The 23764-nt window shown below is 39.7% G+C and overlaps 2 protein-coding genes across 10 annotated transcripts in view; one reads left to right on the top strand and one right to left on the bottom strand.

Moving 5' to 3' along the window:
• Window positions 1–6240: 6240 nt before the first annotated feature.
• LOC110179905 (NADH dehydrogenase [ubiquinone] 1 beta subcomplex subunit 2, mitochondrial-like) lies at window positions 6241–7049 on the bottom strand. 3 transcript variants are annotated; one of them, XM_086837586.1, is made up of 4 exons: window positions 6903–7049; window positions 6730–6853; window positions 6582–6673; window positions 6241–6506 (listed from the first exon to the last, which is right to left on the bottom strand). In XM_086837586.1, exons 1-3 carry the CDS (start codon window positions 6998–7000, stop codon window positions 6602–6604), a joined length of 294 nt encoding a protein of 97 aa, XP_086693712.1. In that variant the 5' UTR covers window positions 7001–7049; the 3' UTR covers window positions 6241–6506; window positions 6582–6601. The 3 variants fall into 3 exon arrangements, with proteins under 3 accessions (XP_086693712.1, XP_086693713.1, XP_020803161.1); XM_086837587.1 differs by lacking the exon at window positions 6241–6506 and having other exon boundaries at window positions 6515–6673; window positions 6899–7049; XM_020947502.2 differs by lacking the exon at window positions 6241–6506 and having other exon boundaries at window positions 6515–6673.
• Window positions 7050–7936: 887 nt separating this feature from the next.
• LOC110179906 (proline-, glutamic acid- and leucine-rich protein 1) overlaps window positions 7937–23764 on the top strand; it is a 50942-nt gene continuing 35114 nt past the window's right edge. Inside the window, exons 1-2 of one of the 7 annotated variants that reach the window (XM_086837578.1) lie at window positions 8148–8476; window positions 8548–8748. In XM_086837578.1, coding sequence (XP_086693704.1) covers window positions 8556–8748 — 193 coding nt within the window. In that variant the 5' untranslated portion in view covers window positions 8148–8476; window positions 8548–8555. The other 6 variants (XM_086837579.1, XM_086837584.1, XM_086837585.1 and 3 more) reach the window with 6 other exon arrangements.

Genomic DNA, 23764 nt, shown 5'->3' with positions numbered 1-23764 from the left:
GCTATCCCCCAAGAGGCCGGCAGCGCGCTAAGGGAGCTGCAAAGCACTATCCAGAGTTGTCTAGCGGCATTAGAGATGACCGCCATTCAAGTCGAAGCCTGGGACTGCCTCCTAGTGTACATGGTTTCCTCGAAGCTCCCAAAGCTCACGCTCTCCAAGTGGGAGCAATCTCTCCACAATAAGGACAAAATTCCAACTTGGAACGAGCTAGACGCGTTTCTGACCGAACGCCATCGTACGCTGGAGGCCATCGACGACGTTACGCCTACCAACTCAATGCATTTTCCGCCAAAATTGTCGACTCCGAGGGTCCCTGAGCCCCGGCTCCATTCTTCCAACTTCAGAGTGACTCCAACACCCAGACCCAGAAGGTGTGACCTATGTTCCAGGGAAAACCACTCCCTGCGAAGATGTCCCCGTTTCCTTAAAATGACCGTAGTCGAGAGGTCAAATATCATACGAAGAAAGCAACTCTGCTTGAATTGTTTGGCACGAGGCCATCAGTGGCGGGATTGCCCCAGTGCCCACTCCTGCCTTACATGCCGCAGACGGCATCACACCCTGCTGCATCCCAGAAGCTGTTCCTCCAGTGTTCAAATTGCTTCTGAACCTTCCAGCCCAGTAACCGCACCGGTCCAAAGGATATCCGCGTTCTCCACGCGAATCACTACTCCCAACGCCTTCAATTACTGGGTACCCTACGATATTAAGAGCCGACGTTCCCGAAGTATTTTATCCTACCCATGCCGAGTCTGCAGCGGAATCCATCCGCTTCGAAAATGCCACAAGTTCCTCAGGCTTAGTGCTGAGAAGAGACTCAGCGCGGTGTCCACCAACCGCTACTGTTCCAACTGTTTGGCCCACGAACATTCCCAAGGCAAGTGCCGCAGTGGTGACCGATGCAAGACGTGCAATCAGCATCACCACACGCTCCTGCATATGCCCGGAAGTCCAGTTCCCGCACCCCGATCGCAGCATCGGATGACTCCGTGCTCCCAATTCGCTTTATTTACTGACCGCTCTTCTAATTGATACATTTTTTTTCCAGTCCGCTTCGAAAAGATCAGAGGTCCAGTCCAATCGATTCCGAGATTGTCACCGAACTTCATCCGCTACCGACGTCGACGTCTCCTCTACGATCCTGGGCCTCTCCCCCGCCCTCCTCAGCCACTCCACGGCCTTTGTCCACCGCTCCACTCCGGTGCGCATAGGCAATTTCCGTCGCTAGCCAGGACACCCTGCAGAACGCGGCAGTGCTTATACAGGACGAATATGTTGCAACCCGAGTTGTTGCAAGGGGGGGAGAATGTTCACGTCAGAAGGCCCTTCGCGGCGGCCGCGGCGCCGCCTCTGTCCACCGAGCCTCCAAAGCTTTGGCCGCTCTTGCACTCCCGCAAGTCGGCTCTTCGCGCACTGCTCATCGGGCTAGTCTAAGCGCTCCCGCGCCCACTCTTCGATGTTCGCGAACGCCCGCTCCCGAGTTCCCGAGCTTCGCTCGCTGCTAAGCGAGCTGAGGGACGGCTAGTTCGCGCTCCACTTCTCGGGCCCGCTCTCGCACTGTTAAGCGTAGCTTATCGGTCGGGAGCGCAGCCCTTACATTTAAGCTATTTAGTACCATGTATGCAGCGCAATAAAGCTGATGATTTTTGAATTGCCCACGACGCCCCCGCCTTACTCTTCACCTTCGCTTGCGACGTGGGAATTTTCACTTGGGCTACATTTTCCAGGATCTTTAGCGGCAGGATCGCCCCCTACAAACATTGGTCCTTCGAGCCGGATACGGATATCCTTCCGTCCTTTCACCAGCAGTTCCCGGTGACTTTTTCGCTAAAGATAAGTATATGCTTGATTCCGTCTTGTTCTCGCTGCCGGTCTTAGACAGTGGGCCGAACATTTAATTTCGGTCGCACCGCTGCAAAATTTATTGTTTTGTTCGTGTCAACTCCCCGTCCGAGTTTTCCTGACACCACGGCAGTGAGAAATCCCACTATCTATTCGCCTCAGAACTTCGAAATTTTCCACCCGTGTCCGTTTTGTGTGCGCCGCCATCCTCCTCGCCGTCTCTTCGATTCCCCGTTGTTCATCCACTTGCCAACGGTCGAGGCCTATGTGCAGCCACATACACACACACGCATTCTAAACTTGTGCTAATATTTCCGTTCAAAAAATTCTCCGTGAACAGTGAAATTGTGTTACAAAAAGAAAGTCATAATTAATATCGGCCAGCCGGTGTACGCTTGTTGCGGGAATTCACCCTGATCGCCGAACAGTCTGCCGCTGTCACGATATTTTTTCGCTAATTTTTTGTGCTGTATCCATACACATTTTTTCTGTTCGCACAATTCAATACAGTCCACTTCTCGACGCTCCACTGTGCCAATACACACCCTACATATTTACATACCAACTTATATTGGGCGACATACATATGTATATATTGGGCAAGCTTCGCGCTATTCTGCGCTGAGCATCGATCTCCACAATTATTTACATATATAAATATATATTGGGCAAGCTTCGCGCTATTCTGCGCTGAGCATCGATCCCCCAGCTATTACATACATATATACACACACCCGCATAAGGGCATATCAAGCGATTATTTGTCTTTTTTTCGTCTCCTCTTCGTGCCTAGAGCGTTTACAAGCACCTGCACTTATACATTCCACAGCCGAACAGTGCCTACGAGACAAAATCCGCCACCTACAACTTTGGAGAAATTTCGTAAACCAAGGGTTTTAAATTATCCGAATTTTATTTATCCCATTTTCTTTTATATCAAGGAAATACCAATTTACACACCTACATCCATACATTGGGCAAGCTTCGCGCTATTCTGCGCTGAGCATTGATTTCCACAATCTACATACATACATATATTGGGCAAGCTTCGCACTATTCGAGCTGAGCAGCCAAACTCAAACTCAAACGAGAGTGTTTTTTTTTGGTTTTAATTGTCTTCAATTTAACCGGCGCAACGGCTGTGTTGTTGTTGCCCTGTAGTTCTTTGGGTCCCCCACTCACCACTGCTTTGCCGACGGCTTATTCCAGTAAGCTCTTTTCCGCGATCAAAAAACGGATGTTTGTTTTTTAATTCTACCTTCTAGGCGCTTAAATAATTAAACATCTGCGGCTCATAGTTCAACATCCATCCAGATCCAGAATTTAAATTTGATTAATTAATTTAAGTTAATTAATTTTTAATTTAACCTTTTCAACTTAGCCGCCGCAAAGGCCGTGTTGTTCTTGCCGCTTAGGTGTTTTAAGTTCCGCACATATGTACTGCTTTGCCGACGGCATGACCCATTGAGTTTTCTCTCAACGAAAGCCAATCGTTCATTTCGACCATTTCGGATCCGTGATAAATAAGTTTGGCAACAATTACTTCCGACCAATACGTTCCTAAATCCGTATTTAATTTATTACGGGATCCATCCACAATTCGTGCCCAATTTTCTGAGCAAAATATAAGCAAACCTCCACGTCCGAAATATATTATATATTCTAAAATACACAAGACTTTTAATTTCAAATTAAAATTATTCCAATAATTTAATTACGGCCGATTCCGTCAATCCGTTTGGGAAGATCCCAGTCCGCATCTCCGCGACCCTCTCCGATTAACTTAAAATCCACTGCTCGACCACAAAAATGGCTCAAACCGCCATCGACATTGCGTTGAGGAAGTTTATTGCCACGACAGACCGTGTGAGTCAATTCGAGGCAAAGATCCAACCTCTAGACGCCCCAGAAACCACCCAGCCCTCTCCTTCCACGTGCACTGTGGGAAAAGGTCGAAAGGGATTACGTTATTTGTTCTGAACTTATATCGGCATCCGGTGAGAGTAACACCATCGGGCTAACGCTCCAGTCCAGATATGAGCATTGTTTCTCGGTCTACGAAAGATGTAGTGCCGACCTCCAAGAATTAATGCAAAAGGGCGCTTCTCAGTCCGTGCCGATTTCCCCAAACTCGTCCGTCCCGGAGTCCGCTGGTTGTCGCCTGCCACCGGTGGACACCGAAACTTTCGCTGGTGACTGTCTTCGGTGGCCCACATTCAGAGACCTTTTTACGGCGGTTTATATTCACAACTCGCGTCTCACCCTGGTGGAGAAATTGTTCCACCTACTATCCAAGACAACTGGCGAAGCGCACGCCATTGTTTCCAAAGCCCCGCTCACCAATCAGGGGTTCGTCGCAGCTTGGCAAAGCCTCACCGACCGCTTCGAGAACCGGCGGTTGTTGGTCAACAGCCAGTTGAAAATCCTTTTCAACATCCAGGCTATCCCCCAAGAGTCCGGCAGCGCGCTAAGGGAGCTGCAAAGCACTATCCAGAGTTGTCTAGCGGCATTAGAGATGACCGCCATTCAAGTCGAAGCCTGGGACTGCCTCCTAGTGTACATGGTTTCCTCGAAGCTCCCAAAGCTCACGCTCTCCAAGTGGGAGCAATCTATCCACAATAAGGACAAAATTCCAACTTGGAACGAGCTAGACGCGTTTCGACGACGTTACGCCTACCAACTCAAGGCATTTTCCGCCAAAATTGTCGACTCCGAGGGTCCCTGAGCCCCGGCTCCATTCTTCCGACTTCAGAGTGACTCCAACACCCAGACTCAGAAGGTGTGACCTATGTTCCAGGGAAAACCACTCCCTGCGAAGATGTCGCCGTTTCCTTAAAATGACCGTAGTCGAGAGGTCAAATATCATACGAAGAAAGCAACTCTGCTTGAATTGTTTGGCACGAGGCCATCAGTGGCGGGATTGCCCCAGTGCCCACTCCTGCCTTACATGCCGCAGACGGCATCACACCCTGCTGCATCCCAGAAGCTGTTCCTCCAGTGTTCAAATTGCTTCTGAACCTTCCAGCCCAGTAACCGCACCGGTCCAAAGGATATCCGCGTTCTCCACGCGAATCACTACTCCCAACGCCTTCAATTACTGGGTACCCTACGATATTAAGAGCCGACGTTCCCGAAGTATTTTATCCTACCCATGCCGAGTCTGCAGCGGAATCCATCCGCTTCGAAAATGCCACAAGTTCCTCAGGCTTAGTGCTGAGAAGAGACTCAGCGCGGTGTCCACCAACCGCTACTGTTCCAACTGTTTGGCCCACGAACATTCCCAAGGCAAGTGTCGCAGTGGTGACCGATGCAAGACGTGCAATCAGCATCACCACACGCTCCTGCATATGCCGGGAAGTCCAGTTCCCGCACCCCGATCGCAGCATCGGATGACTCCGTGCTCCCAATTCGCTTTATTTACTGACCGCTCTTCTAAATGATACATTTTTTTTCCAGTCCGCTTCGAGAAGATGCCACCGCTTCGCACCACGCGAACGCTCTGATCAGAGGTCCAATCCAACCGATTCCGAGGTTGCCACCGAACTTCATCCGCTACCGACGTCGACGTCTACTCTACGATCCTGGGCCTCTCCCCCGCCCTCCTCAGCCACAGGACGAATATGTTGCAGGACGAATATGTTGCAGGACGAATATGTTGCAACCCGAGTTGTTGCAAAGGGGGGAGAATGTTCACGTCAGAAGGCCCTTCGCGGCGGCCGCGGCGCCGCCTCCGTCCACCGAGCCTCCAAAGCTTTGGCCGCTCTTGCACTCCCGCAAGTCGGCTCTTCGCGCACTGCTCATCGGGCTAGTCTAAGCGCTCCCGCGCCCACTCTTCGATGTTCGCGAACGCCCGCTCCCGAGTTCCCGAGCTTCGCTCGCTGCTAAGCGAGCTGAGGGACGGCTAGTTCGCGCTCCACTTCTCGGGCCCGCTCTCGCACTGTTAAGCGTAGCTTATCGGTCGGGAGCGCAGCCCTTACATTTAAGCTATTTAGTACCATGTATGCAGCGCAATAAAGCTGACGATTTTTGAATTGCCCACGACGCCCCCGCCTTACTCTTCACCTTCGCTTGCGACGTGGGAATTTTCACTTGGGCTACATTTTCCAGGATCTTTAGCGGCAGGATCGCCCCCCTACAAACAATCAACAAATTTCTCAACGGCCGGGCCATGGTACTACCGACGACTGCCGTCTAGACTACTGCCGTAACTGTATCGTGGGCAGAGCGTCGTAGTAGAATTCGCAGTCGGCAGAAGGTCGACTCGGTAGAAATCGCAGTCGGCAGAGCGTCGCCTCGGAAGAAGTCGCAGTCGGCGCTTTGATGACATGTTGTTGACAGTGGCCTATTGATGACACGCGGTACTGCAGGGTAGTGTCACTGAAAAAACCCTTTGCAGACTTTTTACTTTTTTCAGTCAATCGGTCTATTTTGCTCGAGAGCAAAGGTAATGAAAAATATGGTTAACAGTTATTAGCAAGCTATGCTCGCACCCTTTTGACAGTAACAAAAAACAACCCGGTCATGAAAAATTCAGGTGTTGTAAGTACCGGTACCCGAAAACATTCGGGTGCCTGAGGACCACTGTTTGGGCGGTGTACTTGGAGTTGGCTTTCTGCAGTTCTCCGATGTGGATCTCTATGGGATAATGGCTTAAAGATAAAACACTGGAAGATTGATATAAGAATTTATGAGGCCAAATAGCTTAATTTATTGAATATTTTAAATCAACATTGGCTAACCTCCTTTAAGAAAGCTAACTTTATAAATCATCCTTTGGTATACCCAACTCTGAATTGCTCCATACTTTTGGATTTGGATAGTCAAACTCTCCCTGTACAAAAAAAGAGGAACATTTAATAAGTTCTTTTTTGAAATATGAGTTTATACCGTTATATGGTCGGGTTCGTGCCACAAGTGCCAAAGAACCCACCACCACATTGTTGCGCCAACAGCTACAGCTCCAATCCTTGTTGCTTTTGAATGTGGTGGTGGGGCGTTACGATAAGAAACTCTACAAAAATTATGTAAGCAAAAATTTAAATTTTTTTGACATTACCTACACATGGCTGTTTCTTGTAAGTATTTTATTTCCAACGATCCTACGGTTAATAAAACCGATCGATGTCTTTAAAGAAACAATTTTATGAGCAATGCTCATGACTGCAAGTTGAGCAATTGAAAGATTTAAAGATACAAATAATGCACTAGTCGATTTGAGGGTATTAAAGCGTCAAGGCAGTATCGGTGGGTTAGCGTCAAATGTAGACAGCTGAAAAATATATAGGGCATTCCATTTTTGATTCAATTGCATAAGAGGCGGTTTATGAACGTCGAAAGTGGAACATTGAGAAAGTATTTTTGGATGTCTATTTTAATTTGTTCACTAATTATTCTCTCTCTGCCCTGAAGTACCATTCATCAGTAATTAATCAGCGATTCTTAAATAGTCGAGGCGGTGTTGATAATTCATTGTTTAATGTCCATATAAATTACTGATGAATTTAACATAGGCATGACCTAGGCTGTAATGAATAACAATTCATCAAAAATTTATCAATGATTCATAAACAAATTAATCAATAATTAATCAACAAATTCATCAACAATTCATTAAAAATTCATCGATGATTCATCAACAAATTCATCAACAATTCATTTACAATGCAACAACAATTTATTAAAATTCATCAACACTCTTTAACAATTCATCAACGGCCGAGCCATGATTCTGCCGACTAGACCACATTCGTAACTGTATCGTGGGCAGAGCGTCGACTCGGTAGAAGTCGCAGTCGGCGGAGCGTCGACTCGATAGAAGTAGTAGTCGGCGCGTTGATGGCTGTTGATGACAGTGGCCTATTGATGAAATTTGGTACTGCAGAGTGGGTATAAGGGAAATAATATAAACAGGGATGCAAAAAAATCACTAGTTCTATAATTTTTTTGTTGTAAAGATTAATTCGTTAATTTAAATCATATTTCCTTTAATATTTACTATCTTACCAAACCGTCATGGTGAAGCAGTTGAGAATTTTGCAAATGTGAAACACATATTCCCACTGAGCACATCCACTATCTGATCACAAAAGCTGTTGCCTTGAAGTGCGGTTTCGAAAGAAAACGTTTGTGTAGATATTTTCAAAATATTATTACAATATTTTAAAACATGAAACATCAATGGTTCAACAAATTTAAATAATATTTTTTAAAATGCACAATATGGTTGTTTAAAAAATACAGTAAACAAGTAAACCTGGTACCAGCAAATGAATATTTTTCCCGTATTGACAAGGACCATGAGGTATGAGTTTTAAATCACAAGAGGCATTTAAAATCCAAAAAAAAAATGTGTTGTTGAGAGGCGACGGCGTTATTACAGAAATCCCTTATTTAACATATTTATATAAAAAATGGGCCTACTTTATTGTATTTATGTCCAAACATTTATTTTTATCGAATTCAATTAATTATTATAATATTACACCAACACCTCTTACACTGGCAATTGTTCCCAAAATGCAGAATTCCTATATGCAGTCTTATTAGAAACGTCGCATAATTTTATATCGAAGAGTAAAATAAACCACATGGAAATTCTCCACAATACATGAGGTTTTAAGTGTTTACCTAGAATGTATGTATATTCATATGTACATATGCCGTTGTTAAATAACTAAATTATTTATATTTTATTTCTACGAAAAGAAGTTAACATGGAACAGCTAATAACTTCAAAGCTTCAACAACGTAAAAGTCGTGCTCTTGGATATCGGCTTCTTATCTGTTATCTTAAGAAAAACAACATTCAATTACGTGAAACAAATGTACGACATTGGCTAACCAAAATATTAGAATCACCTTACTTAGAGCTGCGGGAGCTTGGAGATCTTATATTTATTACACTATGTAAGTTTAGTAAGTCTAGAAAATTGTATTTTTTAGTAATGTTATTTCCCGTTTTGTGTGTGATGCGTATCTACATAAATACATACATACATACAGTTTGTCAAGTAATTCTTTGTAAAACGAAAAATCCCTCACAGTTTTGGGTTTAAACTGAAAATTTATTAACAAATAAAAGAATTTTTTAAAATACATACATACATACATATTTACATATATAAATATGTATATATGTTTGTACTTGCATCACGGCAATCGTGCCAAATCCAACCCTCGCGCTCTATGTATTTTGCTGTTGGTTGATGAAAAAAGGACGAAACACATAGGCCTGTCAACAGTAAAAATCGGCATGTTGATTCTCTTGCACTCTCGCTATTTCAATAATAAAAGCGGGTGGGTGTTTATTATTTGCGTTTTAAAATTTGAAGGAATAATATATGTACATATGTATGTATGTACATACATATTTTTTTTATCTGGCAAAACGTGAAAGGTTAAATTGTAAAAATCGCGTGAGAATTTTTGGTACAGCAGTAAATGCAGTAAATGTATGAAATAAGGTGAAATTTATGGAAATACAGTACGTTAGTATGTCAAGAAACTGTTTACACACTGAAAATTAATAATATTTTTTGACTTTGCATGCAAATATAACACTTTTAGTAGGATTCTTTAATTTTTTTTTTTTCAATGGATATCTATTTGTTGGAAAATTCTTAATGAAAATATTTAAAAACATAAACAAAACAATTCAAGATTTAACAAAAAATAACTTTTCACATTTTTGACACTGTCAATAAACTCTTTACACAATATACAAAACTTACAGCTAAAAGGATATATTTAACAAGTTAAACAATAATTATATTAATTTTAGTACTTTGTGTTAAGTTTAGGGGGATTATCTTCGTAAAATTTCAATTTCGGCTTTTCTTTGGCCATTAAGCCAAATTTCCTAGCACTCTGCTTCAAATTTGATTGGAGTATGGAGAGATACTGCTCAGCATTCATAGTGCTTTTTATGAATGCGAGCTCCCCGTCTCCCTCGCTGCTTATACACCCCCAAACCATAACCGATAATTTGCCATATTTTACGGAAGGCACAATGTTGCGCTGGTTTAACGCGGTTAACGGCTTGCGCCATACTCTGGAAGGACCATCGTTGTAATACAGCATAATTTTAGTTTCGTCGCAAAAGATGACGTCAGCGGTAGCGGTTTCTTTCGCGCAACTCTTGATGAGTATTTGTTCCGTAGAATCAATTTCTTCCTCCAACTCCTTGGCAAGGGTTCTGGTCGAGATTTGGGGACTATGACGCATCATACGCATGATGAGGCGTTCTGCCCGTTTGTCTATCTTAAACTTCCTGCCTCCTCCAGACGTTTCTTCCAGCCTTCCTTCAATTTTAGCCCGATTTAAAACATTGTAACTAGTTTTCCGGGATACCCGAAACATGTCGGCCAACTCAGCTGCAGATTTTCCAAGTTGGTGGTTAAAATAAACCAACTGGACCACGTCAAAGGTCAATCTAGCTCCAGGCATTTTTAAAAATTGATTTTGTCGCTTTTTGTTGTGTCCTTTGCAAGATTTTACAATAAAATGAAAAGAATGCATCCATGTTGATGCGAGCAAAAGGGTAGGTAACAATAAAGTACCGTTTTTTTCTCAAGAAGGATCAAAACAGAATGGAAAACTAAAGTGTGTAGAGTTTCTTGACAGTGCCAAAAATGCGTAAACTCATTTGTTGTTGCTTTGACACTGTTCCTTTGGTTGTTTTGTTTTTTTTTTTTGTACATACTCATTAAAAATAACCTATTTATTAGTTGTGCATTTAAAAAAAAATCAAAAAAATTTAAAAAAATGTGTAATTTTTCCATGCAAAGACAAAAAATATTTTAAATTTTCAGTGTGTAAACAGTTTCTGGACATACTGTAAGTGAAATTATATTAAAAACAGTGGTGCTACATATATGGGAAACAGTGGAATTATAGAGGTAACCGTGGAAAAGTTGAGTGAAGTGTTTTATATTAAGAAAAACTAAAAGCTAACATTAAAAATATCGAACTAAATTATACAATTAGGAGCGAATTATATTTTTCATAATCGTTGATATCGTTAACGTTGATTAATTGTTAAAGACATGTTAATGAATCGTTAATCGTTTATTAATTGTTGATGAAAAATTGAATAATTATTGCTGAATTGTTGATGCCATTCTAGGACATGGCCAAGTTAAATTTATCAGTAATTTGTATTGACATTCATCGATGATTCATCAAAAACACCGCCTTGACTGTTGATGAATTACTGGATGAGTGATACTGCATTTCATAAAAAAATTTCAACTTTCAATCAGAAATGCCGAATTAAACGTATTTTAGACAAACATTTTTTTAAATTTAAAGATTAAAGTAAAACTACTAGAGAGAAAGACAACATACATATGAGCAATTCTTCAGAAAGGTACGCCAAAAACTTAAAATTGCTTAAAAACTAGTATTTTTAACATGGTTACATAAAAAATTGGTCAAATTGATCAAGACTAGGAGAATTTTTCATTTTCTAAAATAAATATCAAAATAATCTATGTCAAACACGCGTAAACGTAATTTATGTTATTTTTATTTAAAACAAGAAAGGAAGCTAACTTCGGCACGCCGAAGTTTATATACCCATACAGATAAAACTTCGATGTCTAGGAATCCATAAAATATAAATTATATATATTTGTGTTAAAAACAATGAAGTAATACCTGCTTTCATTTCATTCACCTATACATATTATATTTGCAGCCTTACATTCACAGATTTGCATTTTTCCTCTACATCAAACGATCGTTTGTTTGGCACCCATATGATATAGTTGTCCGATTTTCATGAAATTTGACACCAAATTTAAGACTAATAAAATGGCTATACCTCAAATTTGATGAAAATCTGTTGAAAACTGAAAAAGTTATAATTTTTAATTGTATTAATTTCTCGATCATTCCTATGGCAGCTATATGATATAGTAGTCCGATTTTCGTAAAATTTTACACAAAATTGTAAAGTATAATAAAATGGCTATATTTTAAATTTGATTTATAATTCTATTCAAAACTGAAAATGTTATAATTTTTTTTGTACAAATGTTCCGATCATTCCTATGGCAGCTATATGATATAGTCGTCCGATCCGCCCCGTTCCGACATATATACGAGTGAGAGTATATAGAAGGCTAACTACAAAGTTGCATTCAGATAGCTTCAAAACTGAGAGACTAGTTTGCGTAGAAACGGACAGACAAACAGAAGGACAGACGGACAGACGGACATGGCTAGATCGACTCGGCTGTTGATCCTGATCAAGAATATATATACTTTATATGGTCGGAGGTGCCTCCTTCACTGCGTTGCAAACTTCTGACTGAAATTATAATACCCTGCAAGGGTATAAAAAATTAGTAAAAAGCATTTTTTGTTTGGATGCCAATCTCCTAAAGGAATTTTTTCTTTGTCTTTTTCTTTATTTAGATTTTATATAAATTTTTTCTTGTTTTAATGGTAACAAACGCTATTTTAAAATTTTAAAGGTCCTTTGCTAGTTAGCAGCAGTTCTGATTTCAACTTGTTACAAAAAATAAGATTCCAGCTACTGTATGAACACTAGTGGGGATTATTTAGACTCCACATTGTTGCGTGTGTTAATATTCTTAGTGTTGCCGAAAGTCGTGAAATAATAGTGCTAGAAGCGAAGATCAACAACAAGAAATCTTTTGGACCTCTATTCTAGACTTCTGCATGAATGTACTCATTTGCAGCACAACAGTTCTGAACATGTAGTGTTCTTAAAAATACTGCACTCATTTCTTACTGTACAGTATTCTCTATAGGCCAGAAGAAGATAGCACAACATTTTCAGTGTACTCACTCCGAGTGAGAACAGTATATGGTTGTACTCTTCGTGAGTGAGTACTATATTTGTCTCTTTTTAAACAGCTGTACAGCTAGTTAGTTGACTGTGTACAGCTGTGCAGATGAGTGCAGTATTTTTTAATAAGTGCATAAACATGGATTGCAAAGAAAACGACGCTCGTGCACTTGACTGTTCCACATATTAATAACTTAAAAAAAATAGCCTCACCAAATGAAAATGACATTGAAAAAGTTAAAAAATGCAAACTTTCGCTTTTAGAGTACTTAGATTCAATAGTATGACTATTAAATTAAATTAAAAAAAAAATCACAATATTGCCCTGTTTTTGTTTCCACCCACTAATAAATTACCTAAATTCTCAGAATTAGAAAAGGAACAAACTTTTAAAGACGTAGAAGAAATGATGAATAGTATTCATAAAAATAGCCAAAATGATATAGAAAAATTAATTAAACCTGCACAAGACATAGATAATATATTTGCAGATTATTCGGAACCTGTTCAGAGCACTAATATTTTGCAATATATTCAGGATGAACTTCAAACATAAAAATATAAATAAAGCGTACAGTAAAGATTTTGATGTTCTGCAGTGGTGGTCAATTAATAAAGACAGTTTTCCTTTAGTTTATCAAATTAGCTGCAAGATACTAGCAGCTCCCGCGAGCAGTGCAGCATCGGAAAGGGCATTTTTTGTTGCCAAAAATTTAATTTGCGAAAAACGACCAAAAGTGCCACCACTGAAGACTTGGTAATTAAAATAATATTTATCCATTTCAATATTAATAATTTAAATATAAATTCTTTAATAACATAAAATAATTTTTATATCTATTTTTAAGTCAAGTAATACAAATTTTTTATTTTTTTATTTTATAATAAATACATTTGAAAAGAAAATACAAAACAATTTTTTAATCGTATTCTTTCTATGACATACATAAATACGGGAACTCTTTATGTGTGTATGTACCAGTTATGAAGTTTCATTCACTGTACAGTAAGTCAACTGCACACCAAAACACTGTACAGTGCCTTGACTACTGTACACCAATTTTGATGCACTCATCACATCTGTACAACTATGAAATGAGTGAGAACACTTAAGACTAAGTGATTCATTTGCCGTATTGGATGCATTCATGCAGAAGTCTACTCTATTCCTATATTATAAAGGGCTTCCATAATAATTTTCAGACAGATGTAATCTATACTGACTTCAGTAAAGCATTTGACTCTGTTAACCGATTAATCGATTTAGTGGGGGTTCCAAATAATCATCTTCTTAATTGGATCTTTTGTAATCTAAATGGCAGGACGCAAGAAGTCCTCTTTAAGAATAATTTATCTAATGTTCTAAGGGTTACATCTGGCGTCCCGCAAGTAAGTCATTTGGGACCCTTATTGTTTACATTACTTATAAATGACCTGCCCAAAGTCTTGACTAACTTCAGAGTGCTTATGTACGCTGATGACGTCAAGCGTTGCGTGCAATACAAGGACGTCGCCCTCCCGTCAGATTTACAAACAGATCTCAATATTTTTCAAACTTGGTGCCGTGTGCACTTATTAAACCTAAACGGCTCGAAATGCAAGCTAATGATATTCTCTCGTGTCGTTTCTAAGCTTTCTACTTACACGCTGAACTGCTGCTCTTTGGAAAGAATTAATTCTGTTGATGATTTGGGCGTCCGTTTGGACCCAAAACTTGACTTTATTGATCATATTTCGTCTATGGTGAATAGAGCCAGGGGTGTGCTTGGATTTATAAAACGGTGGTCGAAGGAAATCAATGACCCCTATGTTACTAAATCCTTATATACTTCTTTAGTTCGTCCTCTTAGAATATGGATGCTGCGTTTGGAGCCCTCACTACGGCGTCCATAGCAAACGCATCGAGTCGGTTCAAAAGAACTTTTAACTTTTGGGATGCAAACCAAAGATTACATTCCTACTCAAATAGACTCCTATTAATAAACTTACCGTCCTTAGCCAATCGTAGAACGATGCTAGGAATGACCTTTATTTTTAACCTTATCCATGGTGATGTGGAAAGTGCTGACTTGTTGAGTCAGCTCAATTTCCACGTACCATGTAGAACTACTAGATCCTATATCCCATTAGTGTTGCGCCACTGTAGAACCTCCTTCGAACTGCATGATCCTTTTAGAGTGATATGTGCAAATTATAATGATTTGTGCACATTAATATCTAACGTACCGTTGCAGAGTTTCGGCTGATTTATATTTCGGAGCATGATTATCGGCACACCTATTTTTAATTTCAATATGTGGGGTGGCATTCCAGGCAGATCAAGTGAGTTTAGAAATTCCGTAGGTTTATTAACTGCTTCCTCTGCCTCCACAACGGGGTCTATCGACTTATATGTAATTTCGTCAGTTTCTATGCTGGACTGGATTACATGATTGAACTGGTATACATCTTTGTTCTTGGCAGCAAGAATCGCTCGTCCACTGAGCCAATCGTGATTCCTATAATTTATTCGGATATCGAGGAACACTTTTTGGATAAGTCCTTCCTTCGATGTAACTAAATTACAGAAATTCTCGGGCAATACTATTTTTCTCGACGTCTCATTCCGTTCCTAATGTCTAGTAGCTGTCGTGAGAATATGTCGGCTGAGTCATCGAGCTTTTGTCTGAAAACACGGGATGTGATGTCATGCTTATCCCTAGACGATTGTCCAGGAAATAACAGCTGCACTATCTCGTCCCAAGCTGGATTGCATGTGAAGGTGATAAATAAGTCTAGACGGCCGTAGCAACGAACATATGCCATAGCATCTTGAGCATATTCCTGCATGTGGCGTTGACTACCTATGTATGAGGATGGCAAAATCGTGAGCTTTCCAGCATTGGTTGTATTACGGTCATTCATCACAGCATCCCGCAAATGGATATATTCCTCGGACCGAAGTTTCGTCTGATTCAATCGGAGGAACAGCAAACGTTCTGTTTCAATTTTTGCATACATATCGACAATGTACTGAAGAAACAACTGACGACATTTTAATATATGATTGTCATCGGTCCTCCGAACCATTAATCGGTATGAGTAAAAGTTCATCGCGCTGCACTTTTTATTCGTTTCTACACCATTGAAATGGTATCCATCGGCACCATCCCAGAAGATGAGTGGATACTGCAAAGCATCGTAACAACGGTGAGTTTCTGCGACGTTTACCAATCGATCGTTTCGTCGATGGAGAATAATATCTCGAGGTTGGAACTGATCCCCGACTATGACAATTGCCACTTCTTCTATAGTCGGAGCATTATATCTCCTGATATGTTCTCTAGCAGGCGTTTTGTCTGCATGAATGACAATTTTATGGGTATCCGAAGGCATCATATCGATTGCTGTTTTGAACAAACGCAAATTGTTCCTTTCGTAAAAAAAGCTTCTGTAGCTGCGAAATAATGTGCCTCTTCAGCACATTGGCATTGATTCCATAATGTGCATCTACTTCATCTCCATCATCACCAATGAAGTACATTTGAAGAAATTTGTGTTTGCTGTCTGGGAACGGAAGCAGGGAACCTGCTTTGTGATAGATTTGTCCTTTGATTTTAAAAGTTGGCATGAATTGCGCATTTATAATTTCCGCACCAAATGACGTCGTTTGGAAGCAAGAGTTGTACTTTTCCTAATGTTTGACAGGAAATGCTTCGATTCAGCAGTAGATCCAGCGAATAGAGAGTGCAGAGGCTCTGGTGGTGCTTCAAGTTGAGGCAATTTCACTTTCCCGAAAGCGCAACACAATCCTTTTGGTTCGTTTTTGAATTTGAGAGCCTGACAGTATGTGATGCATCCGGCCAATAACGACATTGCGATTCGAGCTATAATCAACAGTTTTATTATATCGGAATGCAAGACGATTGCATTGCAGGTTTTGATCTTCTGCAATCTTTAAACGCGCTTCAGCTACCCTTGCCCTGTCGTGTTCATTATTTTGAGAGTGAATCAAATCGATTGCTGCAGAACGCGACTGCCTAACTCTCAATCGTTTTCTCTTAAGCCTATCTGCTCGTGTTTCTGCTGATTCCGCGTTACGCATCTGCATTGCTCTTAGCCGCTCAGTCTCTCGGATGGAGGCCCGCTCTTCGTCAGTCATATTCGAAATCTTACGTCTTTTTGCTTCTGTATCGCGAGTACGACGACCCAAACTCGACTTCTTGTGTGGCATGACTTCGTTTCTTACTGAAACTGAACAAAAAAATAAAATTTTAATTTCCTATTTCTTCTTTCAATATTTTTGGGATGTTTGACAGGAAATGCTTCGATTCAGCTGGCTGCCTGTAGAGGGTGAAGCAGTAGGGGCACGGGGAAACACGAAAAAAACTGATACATTCGCAAATGCAGATAAGCTATCAACATCAAAAGTAGACAATAACCGAGCTGGAACCTCAACGCATGTTGTGTCAAAATTTGGCTTAAACGGTTCAGAACTTTTCAAGTCTATAAAGGAAGTAGACACGAACAGAGCATTTATATATATATAGATTGTAATTAAAGTTGACAGTAGTTCGTTTGTTGTTATTCAACATATGGGCAATTCTCCAGAAAGGTCAACCGCGGCCAAAAACTTAAAATTGCTTAAAAACGAGTATTTTTAACATGATTACATAAAAAATTGGTCAGGATGATTAAGACTAAGAGAATTTTTCATTTTCTAAAATAAGTTTAAAAAAAATCGATGTCAAACACGCGCAAACGCAAATAATGTTGTTTTTATAAAAAGAAAAAAGGCAAAAAAAAATGGCATGTTTTATTTTGATGCCAATCTCTTAAACCGAAGCATTTTTCTTTGACTTTTGGCTTCTAATATGACGAAAAAAACCCAAAGAGTCAATATGAAATTCAAAAGGACATATGCGATTACCAATAGTCGTACAGTTTTAATTTAAATTATCGCTTTCCAAAGTGTCGCTAAATAACTACTATTAAGTTAAAATCAAACAAAATACATTATTAAGAGAATTCATTAAGTAATTCATTAAAATTTATTGTACTACAAGTTTTCATCACGTTTCGCTGAAATCAGAGCTTAAACTGGTTTTTTGTCGCGTGCGAACGCAGTACAAGGGTTCAAAATCGATCTTAGCACCAATTATAGTGCTAACCAAGACCTATACGATTCAATTTTTATAAAACTAAACTTAAGTCTTGGCACATGTGTTTTTTTAGTTTGAATGCGTACGAATGTCGCATTCGACACCAGAGAATTGCCCATATACATATGTTTTTTGAGGTTGTCTCCATTATTTGACCTCTTTAAGCACAGTAAGTTCTGACCGTCTCCTACAAGCAATCTGCCCTTTCTTTAATACCAATATTTCAATTGTGGACAAATTACACATATTGCACTGGACAAATTACTATCTTCGACACGGCCTACCAGAAATATTACACGTCCTCGTCTGCTAAATTTTTCTCTTCCTTTCGCAATACCAATTAATTTCTTTAATCCAACATAACCCAATAATGTCATTCAGTTTCTCTGTACTGACATTAACTTGTAATTATGCATAGTTTTCGCATTTCCGTATTTTCTTTAACACATTTCATTTTTTTCCGCTTTTGTCTTTTTATTTTACTTTTTTTTACTGAACTTTTTCATGATCTTTTTATAATTGATAACCTGATACATGGAAGTTAGTCATTCCACAGGTAGATAGGTTGAAGTGGTGAAGAGGTGGGCTCATTGAAGTTGTTGTTTAATATATTTGTGAGTTCCTCTATTTCCTTGTCGAGTGTCTTTTCTGAGGCACACCTTTATCCTTCTTTTGATGACCTTTGAGTGGACAATTTCGCTGAACTTGCCCTCTAACCATTTCCGAAGAGTCAAAGGAGGGGATAGGGCCTTTCGGCAAGGCGAGGAATTTGACTTTATCGGCTACATCCCTAGGGTGAACTTTGCCCTCAGCCTCGTTCTTAGCTATCTTACTAAGAATATAGCTGGCTCTTTTCGCCCTAGCGCGTCTTTGTTGATGTGTCTGCGGCTTATCTTTGGCGTCGTTTTGTTAATCTGGGGTGGTGCCCAACTGAGCCACACCTGTGTTAAGTATGACTTGGGGGCGCTGGAATAAGCGGCCGCCTCGGATCTCAACGGAGTTTTGATCACCGGACAGCTCATCTTCATTAGAGAGATACTAAGCCCTGCCTAGGCTTTGGTAGGCCCTCCTCCACCTGGCGAACGCGGCGGGCCAGAGGGGTTTTGGAGCTTTAAGAAAGTCGACCGTGGCTTCGGCCCTAAGCCACGGCAAAGCCCGGCCCTGGGAAGGCTCCGTTCAAACTCAACTGGTGTTACCTCACCTGCGAACCTGGAAGCCAGGGGGCACGAGTGGCATGACACGTATGATTTGAGGGGAGGCTTATTAAAGACTTGCCCAGGTCCAGGTCCAAGTCATTCCATAACCAATAATAAATAATATTTGCTATTAATATTTAAGGGATTAAATCACCCTAGATTAAAAAAAATATATTTTTCTAACATAATTTTCTGATGCCGATATTCCTTCGGTAGTTTTAAGATATCGGGCTTTAAAATATCTCATTTGTGGATTTTAGAAATAAGCCCAGCAGGTATACCTTAAAGTATTTAGTTTTTTCATGTTTTGTTTTGATGCGAATCTCTTAAACAAAAGCATTTTGCTTTGACTTTTGATTTCTAAAGAGCCTGCAGAGTCAATATTCGTACAGTTTTAATTTGAATTAAAATTAAAATTGAATTAAAAAAAATAACTTCTTCATATTTTAAACTCAAACAAAATACATTATTAAGATAATTCATTGCAATTTCAATTTATTAAAATTAATTGCATTAATATTTTTCATCACGCTTCGTTGCAATCAGAGCTTGAGCTGGTTTTTTGCAAATGTGACTTCTGTTTTTGTCGCGTGCGAATGCAGTACATTATTGTGAATACCTTGAAAACTAACAAGGACCCAAAATCGATCTTAGCACCAATTATAGTGATAACCAAGAGCTATAAATATAAAAATGGTGTCATTTTTTGGAATTCTCACATCAGTTTAGAACGGCTGATATGGATGAAATGTATGTCAATTTTTTAAAATTGCGAGGAGAATGTTTTTGTTGCTAAAAATGTTGAAAAACTTTCCTAAAAATTCTTTAGGGCCTCATCAGTTTTTGAAGTTGGCATCTCGTTGGGAACGAATAATCCAATGAAACGGCGCATTTTTAACATAAATCGCAGTATTTTTACCAATTTTATAAACAATTGAAAATTCAATAAAGATACAAGACTTTTTTGACAATCTAATATTAACCTTACATCAAAGAATGACCAAAGTAAGTTTGGTGAGAGTTCCCAATATGCAAAGTTTCACCCTGCAGAAACGTTACCTCCAAATTAACAAAATTTGACTAGAAGAAAACCTGTAAATTTAGACTTGAATCACGCTGATTCTGGCTATTATTCGATCAAGATCACAGAAAGCGTTAGCTGCCTTTCAAAATGATAAAAAATCGGCTACATCAAAATTTATGCGAAATGTATAATTCTTATTTGGTATGAATACACGATGGCGCATAAAAAAACTTTGGAAGTAGTAGTAGTAGTCTGTAGTAGTAGACTGATCGTCAAAAACTTTCCATCATCCTGAAATCTACGGTTGTCAATGAGGCTATGGCTTGGCTAAAATCCCGTTTGTGGTATCAAGTCAAGAAATTGAATTGACCACAAACATGAGAGTCACTTTTTACAATGACGTCTCTGCCATGGCAATATTTCTGTCGATGCTTAGACTTTGATTGATATAGTTTCCGACTAATTTTTGCAAATTCACGATCGACCAGAGAAAGAATGGTCACACTAGAGAGGGCAAATCACGCGCACGCGGTGGGCACACTAGACGTCGCTAAGCCGCCGACAGCAATTAAATAAGGTTAGCCTTCAGTAGTAAGCAGCGATGTCACTTTTCGTCGGACAAGATCATTCGATCTGGTTCGCTATATACATTGTAGTTAGTTTCCGGTAGTTTCCCTCCTAACTCCGCTGGACGACTTTAGCGTCATGGTAAACGGCTCGGCTCACCGTCAAACGTCTCTCTGGTTGACTTTCGAGTCCAACAACAACACGTCTCCCTGATTGACTTTCGAGTCCAACAACAACAACTTCTCCCGTAGTCCGGAAAATTACTTCTCTCTGGGTTGACTTCCGAGTTAAGCAACTAGAAATTCTCTCGTGGATGACTTCCGATCCCGACTGTAACTGCTCTTAGGGATGACCCTTGGGTCCGACCACAATAAGGTTCGTGTTCGTAGCCGGCAGAGGGAACGAGATCGCATCGGAGCTATTCTTCTTCCACTGTTACGCTCTGACGACCAGAGTCAAAAACGACGAGCTAGCAGCCGAAGCATCCGCATTCGAACTCCACCCACTCTTTTTGTAACTAATACGATCCATAAAGTGTAGTAAGAAAGCCTTTACGGCATAAATCTACGGTGTTCTCCTTGGGAAATCAGGTCGGGATCTCTTACAGCAACCATGCCTGAACCAAATAAATTCCTGAGACGTACCCTGGCAGACCCTGGGCTACCAGAAGAACGGATTCATATGCCAGTTTGGTAGTCTTATGCGATGATAATAAATAAATCGCAAGAGTAATCGTTGGAAGTAGTATGTTAAAAAAAATTTGAATTATGTGCGTTTTATCACTCTGGGGTTACCTAAAACATTAATTGGGGGGAGAGAAAGTTCGCCAAGTCAGCTTGTATTATATAATATAAAACTTGCTGAGTGCTGCTACCGTTTACAACATGAAATTTGTTAAAGTTTATTAATTTAATAACACCCATTGACAATGAACTTTAACACAAATTCAGGTATTGCAAAAGTACGACATACGCAGAAACTATATTGTGGAGTAACTCCTATTTTTATATCCTTGCAGGGTATAACCACTAAGCAAGAAACACATAGAGGTGTCAAACAGTACCAAAAAGTACTATCACAAAAACGGCTGAGCCTGGAACCCCAGAGCACCCGAACGATATGTCTAGAACCCCAGAGAGCCTTCGGCTTTTTCGAGTTCGAAGCAGTCGTTCGAAACCGAGCACAACAAGAATTCACTTTTCAGTGGCAGATCGACCGTGGAAGGATGAGCAGGGGTGCGTTTCTTTGCGCTGTGCTCTCGTTTCTTTGTATATGTGTATATGTGTACAAGCGCTCACACGTTTGTATGCGTGTGCAAATTTCTGTTCGCAGAGTCTTTTTCATAGGTTTCGGACGGCAACAGCCAGTGGGCCGAAGCGGCGGCTCACTTGCTTATGACGTCACAGCAATACTTAGCCAGCGCTTGCATTGGGGAACAAATTATTTAAGTTATCTAACTATAATTACCACTTATTTTAATTTAATTTTTGTTTTTCCTGACAATATATTTCCCAAAAGTCATTTTGTTGATGAATCATCGATGAATTGTTCATGAATTTGTTGATGAATTGTTGATGAATCATCGATTAATTGTTGATGAATGATCGATGAATTGTTGATGAATCATCGATGAATTGTTAATGCATTTTTATTTAAGTATTTATTTATTTAATTTAATTTTTTTCATTTGCTAAGCAACAACAAAAAAGTGCGCTAAAACAAAAGCGCGCCCAAATATGCATACATATGTACATACATACATAGATATTGACATATGTATGTAAGCATAATTAAAACAAATCAAAGTATCTTAGAAAATCAAAACAAAACAAAAAGTGACACGCGCAAATCACTTGCATAGACAACAACAACAAACCCTGCAGTACCTGTCATCAGTAATTCATCAACAGTCAAGCGGGTGCTGTTGATGATTCATCGATGACAGGCTATACAAACTGTTGATGAATTTAACATGGGCATGTCATAGGCTGTCATCAATAAAAATTCATTACCAATTCATCGATGATTCATCAACAATTCATCGATCATTCATCAACAATTAATCGATGAAAAAGACTCTGCATGCTGAAATTTGAACACGCATACAAACGTGTGAGCGCTTGTACACATATACACATATACACAGAAACGAGAGCACAGCGCAAAGAAACGCACCCCTGCTCATCCTTCCACGGTCGATCTGCCACTGAAAAGTGAATTCTTGTTGTGCTCGGTTTCGAACGACTGCTTCGAACTCGAAAAAGCCGAAGGCACTGTGGGTTTCTAGACATATCGTTCGGGTGCTCTGGGGTTCCAGGCTCAGCCGTTTTTGTGATAGTACTTTTTGGTACTGTTTGACACCTCTATGTGTTTCTTGCTTAGTGGTATAACTTACCTTGGTTAACTTGAACAGCTATGAAGACAAAGTTAATAACAAACAAAATAGTATATATTAGGCTGTTTATTGAAATAGCAGTCAAAGTAAAGCAATTAAAAACAAGAAAGGAATCTAATTCGGAACGCCGAAGTTTATATACCCTTGCAGATAGAACTTCGATCACTAGGAATTATTACTATATAAACTATATATATTTAACGATCGTAAGAAATAGAAGATCTAACGTGGTCCAATTTTCATAAAATTAGAATCTAAATTCTAGAAAAATAAAAATGGGCTATACCTCAAACTTGATGAAAATCTGTTGAAAACTAAAAAATAATTTTCAATTGTATTAATTTCTCGATCGTTCCTATGGGAGCTATAGGATACAGTAGTCCGATTTTCATAAAATTTTTCTGAAAATTGTAGAATAATATGAAATGGCCATATCTCAAATTTTATTAAATTCTGTTGAAAACTGAAAATGTTATAATTTTTTTTTGTAAAAATGTTCCGATAATTCCTATGGCAGCTATATGATATAGTCGTCTGACATATATACAAGTGAGAGTATATAGAAGAAGTTTCGTTCATATAGCTTAAAAACTGAGAGACCAGATTGCGTAGAAATGGACAGACGGACATGGCTAGATCGACTCAGCTGATCAAGAATTTATATACACCATTATGTTGCTTCCTCCATGCTTTACCGTGACAACTTAATTTTCTTTATAAAAGACTTCTCCAGACCAAGACTATGTCCTTGATTCCAAATATGCAGAATTTGCTTTCATCGGA

The sequence above is a fragment of the Drosophila serrata genome, unplaced genomic scaffold (genome assembly GCF_035046125.1).
Source record: "Drosophila serrata isolate PLE 108 unplaced genomic scaffold, ASM3504612v1 contig_324, whole genome shotgun sequence".
NCBI lineage: Eukaryota > Metazoa > Arthropoda > Insecta > Diptera > Drosophilidae > Drosophila > Drosophila serrata.
This window is presented reverse-complemented; position numbering and strand designations above follow the sequence as displayed.